General features: G+C 43.6%; 1 protein-coding gene across 13 annotated transcripts in view; it reads left to right on the top strand.

Annotated features, from left to right (window-relative positions):
• Positions 1-12,964, top strand: part of ADGRL3 (adhesion G protein-coupled receptor L3) — a gene marked incomplete at its 3' end in the record, with an annotated part of 313,409 nt that extends 300,445 nt beyond the window's left edge. For 7 of the 13 annotated variants that reach the window (XM_084204550.1, XM_084204553.1, XM_084204547.1 and 4 more), the window contains one exon: positions 11,983-12,964. In XM_084204550.1, coding sequence (XP_084060676.1) covers positions 11,983-12,788 — 806 coding nt within the window. Of the gene's footprint in view, positions 1-6,349; positions 6,479-9,890; positions 9,943-11,982 lie in introns of all 13 variants that reach the window. The other 6 variants (XM_084204544.1, XM_084204545.1, XM_084204541.1 and 3 more) reach the window with 5 other exon arrangements.
• Positions 12,965-14,688: the final 1,724 nt, after the last annotated feature.

The raw sequence follows: 14,688 nt of genomic DNA, 5'->3' as shown, positions 1-14,688 counted from the left end.
ACTGAATCCTGTTGGCTATTATAAGAATAGAGCTTGATAAATCTAAATGTCAGAGCATTTGTTGGAAGGAACTTGGAAAAATACTGGAAATACCTGTTGTCCTCCAGCAAATATGAGTGAATTTGCTTGTCATAATTGCATTTATTATTAGAACAAATTTTGAACACATGGAAGACCAGGATTCATTAAATACTTGAAAGCTCTACCTGTAGAAAAGGACGCAGTGGAATGCTGGTAAGGAAAGCCTCAAAGAAAACTAGAGCCTTGACTCCTAAAAACCTACTTTTCTTTTTTTTTTCCTGGGAGCAAAATGGAATAAGTTAATACTGAGTGAAGTATAAAACCAGCCAGAATTTGCAAACTGAAATCACTGCAGAGAGGCCATTCCAGTGACATTCAGGTCTGAGCTATTCACTGCACTTAGGCTAAGGCAGAGTGTGTTAGGGGGTTGTTTTAGTGGACACCTAGAGGAAGACTGAGCTCTTACCACATCATTTATGTCCAAGCTAAACCATGTCCCCTGACAGCTCAGGAACTGTTCTGCCTTCGGGGAATGGTCCATGTTCTTCCTGGCTGTCACTTGTCCCTGCAGGGCAGTCCAAAGTCAAGGACATGAGGTGCAAGAAGCTGAGGGACCTGGTTGATGGTGGATGTGAACCACAAGGTAAGCTGGGTGTTGCAGGAGTCAGAGCAGGCAGGAGTACAGCACTGTGCCCTTACCTTGTGGAAAGGGAGCCACATTGCTGGCGAAATAGGGAGGAAACAGGATTGAGATTGATTGAAAACACAGCAGTATATGTAATTCCTCCTGAAACAAACAAAAAAGCCCAAGAAAATCTACATTTTGGAATTGCTGGGTCAGAGGCAATGAAACATTTTGTTATGACTCAGATGTGCTTTTTCTAAACTATTTCTGTTTCTACTCTAATAAAATGTTGAAATAATACAAAAAGTCAAAGTCAGCTTTTATACCAGCCACTCTTCTGGAACAAAAAGTGAAAACATTTAATTTGGAAAATACTGATTTTGTATGGACATTTTTAAAGCATTGAATAGTTCATCCAATTAAATTTGTAAGCTGGTCCATTCTCCTTTCTCAGCAAAGCTGCTCTTCTGTCACTTCTTCTCGGCAGTGGGGGAATCTCTCCGATCCCCTGCTAAAATGCACATACCAAAAATATTTTGATACACAGTTGAAAAGACCAGAAGTCAAGGAAGCTACATGGTGGTGGTGTTGCCTGTGCAGACAGATGATCCCAGTTAGAGCAGTGCTGCTCAAACCCTTTCAGCCAGGCAGAGCCGTGGTGAGTAACAGTATAATTCAGAAAATCTGGAGGAGCAGTTGAATCCATTTCCCTTCCAGCTGGGTCGACCATGCAGATGATTCAAGATAACCTGTGTGGCTTTGTCAGCCAGCTGCCCACAAGAAATCTTTTCAATTTTATTCCTGAGTGATGCAGTCTAGAGTCTGGCAACATGTGCTTGTCATCATAATTTTCATCCTTTGCTTTCAGTGAGTGAATAAACCACACTTGTGTTTAACAAGGTGCAGTTTTCCCATACAGTCATTACACAAATCTCTTCCAAAAATTATCTTTACATTCAATGTTGTCCTGCATCAAAGACATCAATTTCTGCCTTAGAAAGGAAAGAAAAAGGTTCCATTTGGTTGCATACTGTCATTAAAATAATACCTACTTTCATAGCCACAGAAAGTAGCTAAGTGTAGCTATCTGAATCCTTTGTGTCTGGTTACAGTGATGTTAAAACTTGTGGGATTTTCATCTTCTTTGCCCTAGTTGGTTTTCCTAACAGTTTTTCTCAGTTTGCAAGTCAAAAGTGCAACCCTCCAGATCTCCCCCTGCACCCTGAGTACAGGCCATGGCTTCTCCTGGCCTTTTAAATCCAGTACAGCTGGATCTGTGGTGCTTGGATCATGAGGATCACCGATGCTGTGAGGGGCAGGAGCATCTGTGTGTTACCCAGCAAATACCTGCCTTCTGAAAGACCATCATTTCTTTCATTACTTGTAATCACAGCCTGCAAATCCTTCACTTGAGGAAATCTAGCCTCAGGAAGCTTTGAACTGAGCACTGGCCTTTCCAGAAACCCCAATTTGAATGTAATTTTGGATATTAGAGGTGACCTGGTAGCTGTGTTTTGCTCTGAACTTTGGTTGAATACCTGTGGAAACAAGGAGACTTGGGACTGTAGTTGTACCAGTATGGTTGCAGGGAATATTTTTGTAGAGGTGTGAGTTCTGCTGTTAAATGTTTGCTGGTTGTGATGATATCATCTTGCTGTAAAAAAAGATGAACCTGTTGGTTTGAACCCATCTTTTTTCCATGCCCCCACACATATACAGCATGATAGGGGTTTGTAGACAGAATGCATTTGCTTTCACTAGGGTGCCTTTGACTAGCAGAACTGGAGGTCATTCAGCACAGCTGGATAGAAGGCAGTTCCCCTAACTAAATAAAGAGTGGTGGCTGTGTGCTGGCCTTAGGTGGTGCAGCAGATGGCAAAGGAGGGATCTGTAACAGGGCTGCTATTGCTGGAATGCAGGAAAGCAAGGATGGCACAGAGCTGTGGGCTTTGCTGGGAGAGCTCTGTGTTGCACCACAGATGCTGAGAGCCAAGGATCCAGCAGTAAGTGAACAAATAAAGTAAGTGATGATAACTGCTGCCTGCTGAAGATATTAGGCACATCGCCAACACCCGGCCTGACAGCTGCCAGGGATCCCTTCCCAAGAGTGCTCTGACAGGGAGGAGATTCCAGGTGGTCAATGTGCACTTCCAGCCCTGATCTTTCTGGTTTTTGGGCCTCTGGACATGACTGATGCACAGCCCAGTGATGCACACCCGCACACAGGACTGCAGAATAACCCTCTTTGCTGTCCCCCATGGTGTTTTGGGAGAGCATGATGCTGTGATCCCGTGCTTGCTTTATTGGGGTTTTGTTGGCTTTCTATTACCAAGGCCATTTTGATGCAAATGAGGTCATAGTTCCATAGTCTACCTGCTCCTTCTGCTCCTGCCTCATCTGCAGAGCTAATCCGCTCTTCCTAATAGTCCTTTTGGTTGCTATAGCAATGATAAAGTGGTATGAAAAAGCCAGGATGATACTTAAATGTATGTCTGGTATTACATTTTTCTTTCTCCTGGGAAAGAGAAACCAAATAATGAGAGGTTTGTTGGTTTTATTTTTTTGAGTTGGGGGTTTTTTTTGGTGTATTACTGTTCTATCAAAAGCTTTAACTGAAGGCTTTTTGGACCCTGGATGCAATCCTCTCTCAGCACCCTTTTAGGCTGGGAATTTTGCAACTCAAAAGCAGGTAGTAAGAAACAAGAGCCCAAATTTATGAATGCAGGGTGCATGGAATGTTGTATTTAAGATGCCAAAGTTACATTTATTGTGTTGTGCACAGAGGAAAAAGTTTGCCAGTTCACCATGATTGGAACCTAAGCTGCAGACTGCTTAGGGCCCAGTTTAGTCTCTGAAAGTATTCAAAGATATCTGGACATGTTAGCAGAGGGTTTGTTTTGGGTTCACACCAGGAGACTTACTCAGCACTGCCACTGAAAGTGGCATTTTGAACAGTAAATTAAAAAATCTTAATGACATCAAGGGAGAGGAAAGCAGAAGATGGAGTATTTTTGCTCAGCTGCTGCATACAGGAATGGGTAGCCGTAGTACCAAGCCCCATCTTTTACACACCTGAGAGCAAAAATTACTTACTTACTCTGTATTTTCAACATTTTTTGCCAAGTTTGTAGTCAGAATCATGGATATTGAAAGTTGGCTGAAAGAGCCATATTTGTGTGAATTCAGTTTATTCTAGAGCCCACCACGCTGGCAAATCAAGGCAAGCAAAACTTACATTTAAGTGCTTACACAGGTTGATCCCTTCTTTCTTGTCACAGTCTGAGAGCATCCCCCATGCAAAACAGCTTCTGCCCATGCATGGTGGGATCAGCTTGTTCCTCCTGCCTGCTGGGGCTCACTAGACAAGACCAGGCCGTGGGTATATTGAGTGAGATGTTCTTTCTAGCAGCTGGCATTTAAAGACATCTCAAGCTAAAGTGCTCAAAAGCCCACCATGGGTATATTTTTCATATCAATTCTCATAGGGACTGAGTTGGAGATTGGGTTAAATCTCAAATGGGAGGATTGTAGCACTTCTGAGTTTATGGCTGGCATTAACTCTGGACTTTCTCATTACTTGTATAAAAGTGAGCCCCTTTTTGAATCTTTTATGGCCTGGCTTGATTAAAAGTGGGATGAAAGCAGAAACAATTTTAATGGCCTTAGTGCTCACTGGTATAAAACTAGCCCAAGAAGAGAAATTGTTCCTACAGTCCCTCATCCCAGATGAATGTGAGATTGAGAAAAAACACATTACCAGAAAGAAAGAATTGACTCATTTACCTATTAGTTACATTCAAGGTTACTTAGTTAAGCGTTCATATAATGTTTTCTTACAGGAGACAGCTTTGTTTCCTTATTTTCAAACACAGCAGCTCATCTTGCTTTCCATCAGCATAGACAAAAATATCAGGTGAGAGAAAACAAGTATTTTTCTTCCAGCTGCATGTGTGGAGGAGCCTCCCTGGCATGCAGCCCCCATACAGCACTGCCTTCTACTTTGTCCTGTGCTCAAAAGACCGAATAAGTGATCTGCTAATGCCATACGCCTGGGGCTGGGAAGTGCTGGGGGATGATGGGGGAGAGGCAAGAAACTGTCTGCTCCCTCCTCTACCTGCAAAGACTTGGGGAAATGTCATCCCAGGCCCGCATACAAGCACGGCAGGAGGCAGCCTCCACCTGCCCTGAGCTTTGGCCGGTTTTTGCCTTTCTGTAAATAATTAGTAAGTGTGAGCTTTCAGAGAACTCCCTGCTAAGGGGATTTCTACTAGCCAGAGGCCCTCAGGGGTTATATATCCTCCATCCAAAGAGATTGTACCCAGTGCCCTGCATGCCCCACAAAGACAGCCTTCACCTCGGCACGGGGCCACCTCCACACCTAAAAAGGCAAGTGAAGTCTCCATGCCTCAGACGCTGCTAAAAGCATTCCTGAAAGGGTTACTGGTTTTGAGGTTTGGCTTTTCAGTTACTTCTTTGGGTTGAGGCTATCGGATGTTGGTGGCAGCCAGGTCATCTGAGCCCTCTGACAGTCCTGTCCTAAGTAGCTCTAGTTGCCCCACCAATTACTTATTTTCCTGGTGGAAAGGTTTTGTCTTTACAGTTAAGTCCTGGAGGTTAAAAACCATGGTCATCCTTCCTGCTCTGAAACACAGTGGAAATGGCCCTGAAGGGCAAGGTTTTTTTTATTAGGTCTTGTCTCTGGAGATTAGAAGAGGTTCAGAGCAAGGGCTTAAGGGTTTTTCATCCTGTAGGTCAGCTGAAAGGCAGGGGGAGATTTTGCTTCCTAGATTGATGCCTGCAATAGGAATTGAGGTAGGTCTTGGCATCCACCTGCCAAGCCATGGTGATCCCAGAAAGCACAGGTCCAGAGGCTGCGTCTCCAAGGGTTAAACCAAAGATCAAAGGGCTGCTGTTGGCTGAGTGCTTGGAAACAGCAGCAAAGAGGTGCTGGAGTGGTGAAACAAGGTGTTTGTGGGGCACACAGAAAGCCTTGAGACATGCACTTCGTGACCACTCTCATTCCTGATAGAAATGCCTGGCAGAGCTGTAGTGCTCTCACTTTCCAGAATGGATTCAGGTGGTTGTGGATGCTCTTGATGGTGATATCAGAGAGGTAGCTGAAGTGAAACTTGCCCTCTTAGACATGAGAAACAGCTGCTGTCTGAGGAATGCTGAGAGCCTTTGGAGAGGCTGCATTCTCCATCCTTTCTCTTTAATTCTGCTTTTTTGATTTAGATGTGTTGCGAAGGTCTGGTAAAAGAGATCCTAGCACATAGTGGGAGTTGAATGTGCTGTTGTCTGTTAGTCATTATATATATATTTTTTTTTATTCATTTGGCACTTTCCGGAGAGTTTTTCCCCCCACATTGTGTAGGCTGCCATCTTCCTTTCTTTCTTTGTAGCAAGCATGTGGGCGCAGCCTTGCTTACACTCCGAGCAACTGGGGAACCACCATAAATGTAGCTTATCCGCTTTCTGATACATTTTCTTTTGCGTTGGTTTGGATTTGTGCATCGTCAGTAACATCTGTTCTGCTTTAGTGGCATACAGTTTTCCGAGTCTAATTAGCTGGCTGCTTGTAATCAGGACTATTTCAACTGTTGTCATTCTGAATGTTCTTTTTCCCTTTTTTTTAATACCACATTTGCCTGATTGACCTTTTTTGTTGTTTTTTTTCTCTGTCTTTCTATCGGGCTGCTCCAGGAGCCATGGCTAATCATCTTATAACCAATGCTCTGCTTCGTCCTCATGGCACTAACAACCCTTATAATACATTGCTCGGGGAATCGGCGGTCTATAACAACCCTTCTGTCAGCATGTACAACGCACAAGGTGTGCTGGAGTTTCTCTCTAATTTTTCTAGTGAGAATTCCATTTTCTGTGGCTTATTTTGGCCCATTTCTTTCTTTTTTTTTTTCTTCCTTTTACTTTTTCTCTCCCCACGCACACACACTTTTTTTTTTGGAACTGGGCACAAAAAAAAGATCCTTTCCCCTCCCTTTCATTTCAATGCATCTTTCCATCTTCCAGATGCTATTTTTCCATGAGCAATCCAGTTCACTTTGAAAGACTTTCGTCAGTTTTACTGAAAGCATTCACAGTATTTTGATTTTGATTTTTTTTTTCAGTCTCCTTGCTTTTGTATTGTTTTGGATTCGTGTGTGTGTGTGTGTGTTTTGTCAGACACATCCATTCCTCTCTTTGTTGTCAGCGCATTTCCTTGTTAAACCATTCATTTCAGAAACAGGAGCACCGCTGAAGGTAAGTGAAGCTAAACTGGCCTTTGCCACCAAAGCTGCTCTCATTTGAAATGGCCTGCAGAAATGTGGCCGGCAGTGTACTGCTTTGCACAGGGAGAAAAATGCAAAAAAAACCCAAAACTGCCCTTGATCTCTAAGAAAAATGACAGTTGAAGCAAGAAGTGTAGGCCAGCTCCAAAGAGCAGAGCTGAGATAAGAAATGTTTTGCCGTTTGCATTTATACATTTTATCTGTGTTGTTAGGGGGGAAAAAATAATCGAAAGAAGGTGTAGTGAATCTAGATAATTTTTGATATCCTCCTTTTGGCAACAGAAAAGAGGCAGAGTCAGTTGTACCTAATGGAGGTTTCTGCAATGGAAATCACTCTCTTGTCGCCTACACGTTTGCCTCTGCTCTGGCTTCTGTGGGAAGGGACAATGTTTGTAAGCTGATGTCCTGGTGCTTCTGTGAGGGAGAGGCAGATGTGTTTAAGTAGGGCCTGAGGAGGAGATGGGGAGTGTGGAGCTCTGACAGCTCCTGACTCTTGGTGGCTCCATCCTGCTCTGCCCTTTCCATGGGATTTTTTTTTTTTTTGGTCTTACTTGTAAGGTGGCTGAATCACTGCAGAGTAGCACTGCATTCCAGGGCAAGTGTGCCAGCACTCTGTCAGCTCTCCGCTCTCAATGAAGGTATCACTTCCCAGTAAAGAATATCCAAGAGAGGGAAAATAATGATGGTTATAATGCAAGCAGGAAAGCCCCCTTTGTACTCTATGGCAGCATGATGTTTATGACAGAAATAGATGTTGAACTGTATCAGTAGGATATTTGCATTCAAAGCACAAGGAAAGCACACGTGTTTGACCTTTTTGCTGTTTATTAATTTCCTAAACTATGCTAACTTTGTGCAAAAAATTTGTTTCCAAGAATGCTTTTTTTGAAAAGGGGCTACTGTTAAACATGAAATGCTCTGAATTTTAAGAATTTCAGTGTACTGCAAATGTGGAAATGAGCTTTGATGTTCTGACTAGTTTCTTGCATGATAACCTTGAGGTATGGGAGCCTTTAAATCAAATGGCAGCAGGTAATGCTGGGTCAGTATTTGCCTTAAGAGGAGTCCTGATGTTCAGGTCTGGGTCCTTCAACTGAACCCAGGTGATATGGGCAGAAATGTGTGTTACATGTATTTTAATAATTTTGTATTGTTCAAATTTTTAATACTAGAATCTGATACAGTTACCTGAGCTAACAGAATGTTATTCCACAAAAATAGCATAATTTTTTGCAAGTGCTATTTTGTTCAACACAGTTAGATAAATAACAGAGAAACCTGTCCAGGCTCCATCCATGGGTGGTGAAGAAAGAGAATGGGACCAACCAGGTCCCATTTAAGCTCCTGGAGCTTTGCCATTGACTTCAGAGGGAGCAGAACCCAACCCATTCTTTTCAGGAGGCTGCAAGTTAATTAATGACCACAGAACTGCTATAGCTATTAGTTTTCAGACTGGTTAGGTCCCTGGACAATTACAAACTGTGAATATTAGGAGATCCCATGGCAGAAATGAAGGGTAGCAAAACCAACCAGGCCTAGTGGTCTCAGTGGCCCTTTGGGGATGCTGCACCAGCAGGAATGCTAAAGCCAGGAGAGTGCATTGTAAAAGTAGATGCTGTCATCATCTCTGGGTGTGCCTTGGCTGTGGCTGGCGTGCAGTGAGGCATTGTTAGCTAACACCATCCAACTAACTCATTCTGCATCACTAAGGCCGTGATTTTTTTTTTGCATGTTCATTTACCACTCCTGGTGCTGGCCCTGGATGGAGCAGGACACCCTAAGGAACAAGGGACTGATCTGGTCCACCTGTTTCTTTTCCCCTCCCCAGTTATGTCTTTGAAAATACTGTCTCTGCTTAAGCCAAAGCTGCCACATCTGTGGCAGGCAATCACCAGGGGCAGGAAGTCCTAAAAATTACCCTCGGAAAGATGTGGGGAATCAGACCCTAAAAGGCCAAAATTCCATGCTCCAGTGGCATTAAGCAATTCCTTGATAGGACAGAAAATGTAGAGGAAGGAGGAGGTGGTAGGTGAGGGGCTGAGTGCTCACTGTCATTGGAAGCTGAGGGACATAGGCTGGCTCAGTCTCTCCAAAGCAGGAAAACATCCCAACACCTGTTATGAGAAATGATCTTGAGAGATTGTTCACAAGCATTAATGACCATTAGCAAGCTCTGCTTAAAATCCAACAGACAACTGAAGAGTGGGAAGCTGAGTGTTATCACTGCCTCTTCATCTTATTCTCTGACTTTTCTTGTTTTAAGCCTTTCTTAATAGTTTCATTTAGCAATGCCATTATTCAAACTACTATTCCTCTTTTTTTTGTTTGTTTCTTTTTTTGCCAAGTTCATGTAGTTTGCTATATGTTTGGTTAAAGTAAAAATCAGACTTACTAAAGTTTGTAAAATGCCAGCAGCCCCATGATGAGCAAAGTCATACTCTTACAAAGCACTGTTGCAAAAGATGGACGGCAAAACATTTTTAGCAAGGAAACAGAATTCAGTTTCAGCTACCAGGGGTTATTATACCTAACAGTAAGTAAAGCCATTTCTTTTAAGACTTTGGAAGTGACTATGACAGTGCCTGTCTTTTTAAGCATGACCGTTACCAGCTTTAGACTTTTCTTAAATTTCCTGGCATTATTTCTTCATTTGTGTTGCACGCTGAACATTTTATAATGGCATTGGAAAACAGTTTAAATGTGATAATTTTTTAAAATAAAAATGTAGACTATTGACTATTGCGCGTAAAATATTTTTTTTTCTGTCTAAAATGTCAATATTTTTAACCTGAAATAAACCTTGTAACAAATTCATGTATTCTGGGCAGTGGAAATTATTTCCGTTAACTCTCTTTTCTGCATATCATCAATTTGCTTTTTACTCATGTTTCTCCTACTGTCGCTGTAAGCTTACTTGTTGTTTTTTCTTTCCTTTTCTTCATGCTGTCGTTTAGAGCCCTACAGAGAGACAAGTATGGGAGTAAAGCTAAACATTGCATATCAAATGTAATTTTTTTTAGTTCACTTTTATTGCATCACATATAGATGATGTAGTTAATAAAGGAAATTAATCTCACAGTTTTGAAATCAAAAGACTATGAATAGACATGTATATATATGTGTATGCGTGTGAATGTATGTATGTATATATATATGTATGTGTACATATATATATATAGATGAGATTAGATGATGCTTCCTCTGTTTATTTCTCATTTTTGTGGTATTGTTTACCCAGCATAGTTTCTTGTTTAGTTGTGTATGCTTTTTTTTTTTCCCCCCCAACTTCATGTTTTTATTTGCAAGGTCATGGCATCTTTATATGGTGTGTTTCATTGCAGCCCCCACTCTGTTCTCACCTGCAATGCCTCCCATTTTATTTCTGCACCAAACCCCAGATCTATGCATTGGCAGCAGGAGCACAGTGCTCGGTGCCTCAATGCATACTTTACTCAGAGTAACCATCAAACAGATGCTGTTGTACCTGTCACCCATTACATACAGCCCTCCCCCAAAAATGCTCACTTTTCATTTCTCCCCAAGCATCGTGACTCGGTTGGAGAGCTTTCACCGTGAAAATCAACGGCTTTGCTCTATGTCTGTGATGGCTAGTTGATTTTTTGGCATAGCTCCCTCATTTGCTGGGGAACCCAGGATACAGCAGCACCCTCTAAGCTTCAGAAACCCAAAAGGTGACCGACACATTTGGTGCATTTCATTCAAAGCGACAAGAAGCCTTCAGTAGCACTTTCCAGCCCTTGACATGCAGCAACTACTCCATCGCAGATATAGACTGAATCCTGTATTTTCAGAAGGTACACATGCCATGTACTAAGCATGGTATGAGCAACTGTTCATCTGAAATTGTCAGTTTAATGGCTTCTCTGATCCACTGTGCCTTGCTTGGAGTTGCTTGCCAGTTTTTGGCAATGCCTGAAGCCCTTAGCTGAGAGGTCGATAAGTTATTTCATGCATCCCCATGCCTGCTCTCCTTCCAAGGAGACCAGCGATCCCAAAAAAGAAAGCATGGTGGCTTAACTGCTGGGCCTGATTTTCTTCTCCTTTGCCCACCCATGCAGGCATTGCTCTCAGAGCATTTCCTTGCCATCTCCCGTAGTGCTTTGGGAAAGAGCTGAGCTCCAGCCTCACGTTGTCAGCATTGAGACACCTATGGAGATGCAATAGGCAGCTAGAGCGGGGACACCCTGAGACCCTGCTACTCCTCTCAAGTTCCCATGAGCCCACCATACCATGGCAGTGATGGTACTTGCTGTACCCTCCACTGAACCCACTGCTTTAACTTCGCAGGTGGAATAGGAGCTATTTTTAAAGGCTTCACAAGACCCCAGAACAGCTGCCTCCAACATCAATTGTATTAGAAAATCCCCACCTGGCCAGTGTGGAGTAAATAATTTTGGTTGTGCCCTTAGGCCAGAAGAGGTAGGGCATTTAGCCTTGTTCCAGAAAATCCTGGGCCAGGAAGCACTTTGTGCCTCCCCTTTGCTACTCCCTGAATCCTGCCATTCAGCCCTTATGTCTTTATCCTGACAGCCTGCCCAGCGAAAGGGGAGAGCAGACTTTTTTTGCTCTAGATAGGATACACTCCCAAACAAAGTTTTGGTAGTGATTTGCCTGGGCTGCAAATACTTTTTCCTCAGCTGGGAGGAATTTCCCCCTTCCTCTAAAGTTCCTAGGTCCAGGGCAGGTGAGACTAGCCCAGGGTCATGAATTTTTCAGCTCCCTCAGGAATACATAGAGCGCAAGAGCTGTGGGAGAATGCTGGCCAGGAGAGGTTATTCTTCCAGCTGGATGTTGCCACATCAAGTCACACACTTGACAGTGCTTTCCATTTTTTTTTTTTTTTGTTGGGAAGCCCTTGACCACCAGCTGGTTAGATGGAGCTGCGCCCTCCCATTTTGGCCGCGACGCTCTCCTCGCTGCCCGGCCCCAGCAGCTGCGGCAGCCTAGGAAGGGGGTTTGAGTGTGCACATCCCGCATGAGTGTCCTGTTTGTACAAGTCACCCTCTCTTGTGTAATGTTTTTCAGAGGGGCTTCTGAACAATGCCAGGGATACAAGTGTCACGGATACTCTACCACTGAATGGTAATCACGGCAACAGCTACAGCATCGCCAGCGGCGAGTACCTCAGCAACTGCGTGCAAATCCTTGACCGTGGGTACAACCACACGGAGAACGCCCTCGAGAAAAAGATCCTGAAGGAACTCACCTCCAACTACATCCCTTCCTACCTGAACAACCATGAGCGCTCCAGCGAGCAGAGCCGCAACTTGATGAACAAACTCGTCAACAGCGTGGGCGGCGGGAGCGAGGACGATGCCATCGTGCTGGATGACGCCACCTCCTTCACCCATGAGGAGAGCCTGGGCCTGGAGCTCATCCACGAGGAGTCGGACGCCCCGCTGCTGCCTCCCCGGGTGTACTCGGCGGACAACCACCAGCCCCACCTCTACAGTCGGCGTCGCATCCCGCAAGACAACAGCGAGAGCTTTTTCCCTTTGCTGACCAACGAGCACACGGACGACCTGCAGTCGCCCAACAGGGATTCTCTCTACACCAGTATGCCCGCGCTGGCTGGCATGCCCATGACGGAAAGCGTCACCGCCAGCACCCAGACCGATCCTCCACCAGCGAAAAGCGGCGGTGGCGATGCCGACGATGTTTACTACAAAAGCATGCCCAATCTTGGCTCCAGGAACCACGTCCATCAGCTACACACTTACTACCAGCTAGGTCGAGGCAGCAGCGACGGTTTTATAGTCCCGCCAAACAAAGAGGGAACCTCTCCGGACGGCAATGCAAAAGGACCCGCTCACTTGGTCACTAGTCTATAGAAGATTCAGCAAAAATTAAGCAAAGAGACAACTAAAAGCCTCTCCGTAACACTCGGTTTACTGTTCTGAGTTAATCCAAACAGTGGTAATATTGTGTGTACTCCTAAATCTTCATGCTGTTCAAAAGGAAATTCTCAGACTTTTTTTACTGGAATTTTTAGGCCGGCCCGGAGAGGACAGTAACTGCTGTGCCCCCCCTTATCTTCCCATCCTTCTTCCCTCCAGACAGACTTCATTATGTTAATGAAAGAGATAGATAATGGCACACTTCGTGGCCTTCTCAAGTTATGCCGTGTTTGTTTAAACAATCCTTGATGCTGTGTTGCTCTTAATACCAAGGACCTGATTTAAGAGGGAAAAAAAAAATAATAAAAGGCCAAAAATGTGCATTTGAGACTAGTAGCGATGACGCATCTAGGTGGGAGCGCTGCATAAAACAAGCTAGCAAAACTCTTTCTTACCAATCCAGATCACACCATGGGTTATGGTCACTCACAACTTGGTTTCACTGCAGCGCCCTTTGCTGCGGGAGCAAACAAAACGTAAACAAATGTAATGAGACGGAAGGGAATCCTAGAATCCTGTGCTAAAGGCATATTTTACATTTTGCTGTATTAACGGATGATAAAAACTAATGGCGGAAAAAGAGAAGCGAACAATTTCTATGTAATGTACAGATACTAGCATTGCACATATAGTCTGCTTTCTGTTCCTCCAGAACTTGCGTCCCTGTTAATGTAGTGGAAAAAAAAATAAGAACTTTTTTCTGTTGTGCTGGTCTTGTAAGTTTGTCTACCAGTAGGAGCAAGGTTTTTTCATAACTCTTTCCTTTTTGTTTCTTTTTTTTTAAATTTTGTTTTGCCTCGTCCACTGCTCCTTCCCTCTGTCCCCTTCGCATCCCAGTAAAAAAAACTCACTGGGCAAGGAAAAAAAAAAGACCCAAACATCACTTTCTAAGGACCATTTTTTAGTAACACCATCGCCATTTCTTTTCAGCCAAGGCAGTCTTTTAATTTCCTCGCTGTATAACCTTTTTCAGCCGGCATGTTGCCAGCAGACCTTTTGGCAGACTAGAGCAGGGCAAACTTCCTCATTGTCAGTGCACAACCCGATCGTGACGATAATCCTGTGAAGCATCTCTGGCCAACAGCCCCTCAGCCAGGTCCTCGGGTCGCATCCAGGGACTGAGGAGAGGTTTTGTAGTTGTAGTGGGGGTTCTACAGGAGACTGCCATTTCCCTGGAGGAGCAAAGGGCCTTCTCGGCTCAGTCTGGTCCCCGGTTTAGGCACTTGTACTGCAGTGGTTAAGAAGAAAATAGATTGACGCGTAGTGAGCTAAAAAGTACTTTGCGGTGATTTTTAATTAAAAAAAAGAAAAAAAAAAGTCCTCTGTTCATTATTTTTCCTAACAGGAAATTTATTTATTTGACCGGATTTTTAAGTAACATAGGCTTTCTGGAGGTAAATTAGCAGCACGGAGTATGAATTCTTCTTTTTCTCTCTTTTTTTTTTTTTTTTTAATTTATGATCCATTTTGTACGGTCTCAGCAGTTGAATGACCTCATTACTAATATTTGTTGTAAAAGTGAAGCTTGTTTGCCAACCAATAAACAACTGATCACGATTTAGAAGATACTGTATGTATGTACTGTACAATTAATCTCTCTCTTTTTGTTGTTGTTGTTGTTCCTTTCTCCATTAATGTCTTCAGTATGAGTCTCCACTCCTTTACAGCATGGGTGAGCAATGCCGAAGAAAGGAGGCCTAAGCTGAGAAATTTAAGCACAAAGGTTATGCAGCTGTGGCTGACTAGAAAAATCAGGCTGGTGGTACTTGTGTAGGGGCAAGAACAACACTGGTTGACATTTGTTGCAGGTGATTCTAGGTCTGTTTTGTGCCTA

Source organism: Fringilla coelebs, assembly GCF_963513975.1.
Source record: "Fringilla coelebs genome assembly, chromosome: 4".
Classification (NCBI taxonomy): domain Eukaryota; kingdom Metazoa; phylum Chordata; class Aves; order Passeriformes; family Fringillidae; genus Fringilla; species Fringilla coelebs.
The sequence above is the reverse complement of the archived record's forward strand: the minus strand, read 5'-3'. Positions and strand labels throughout refer to the sequence as shown.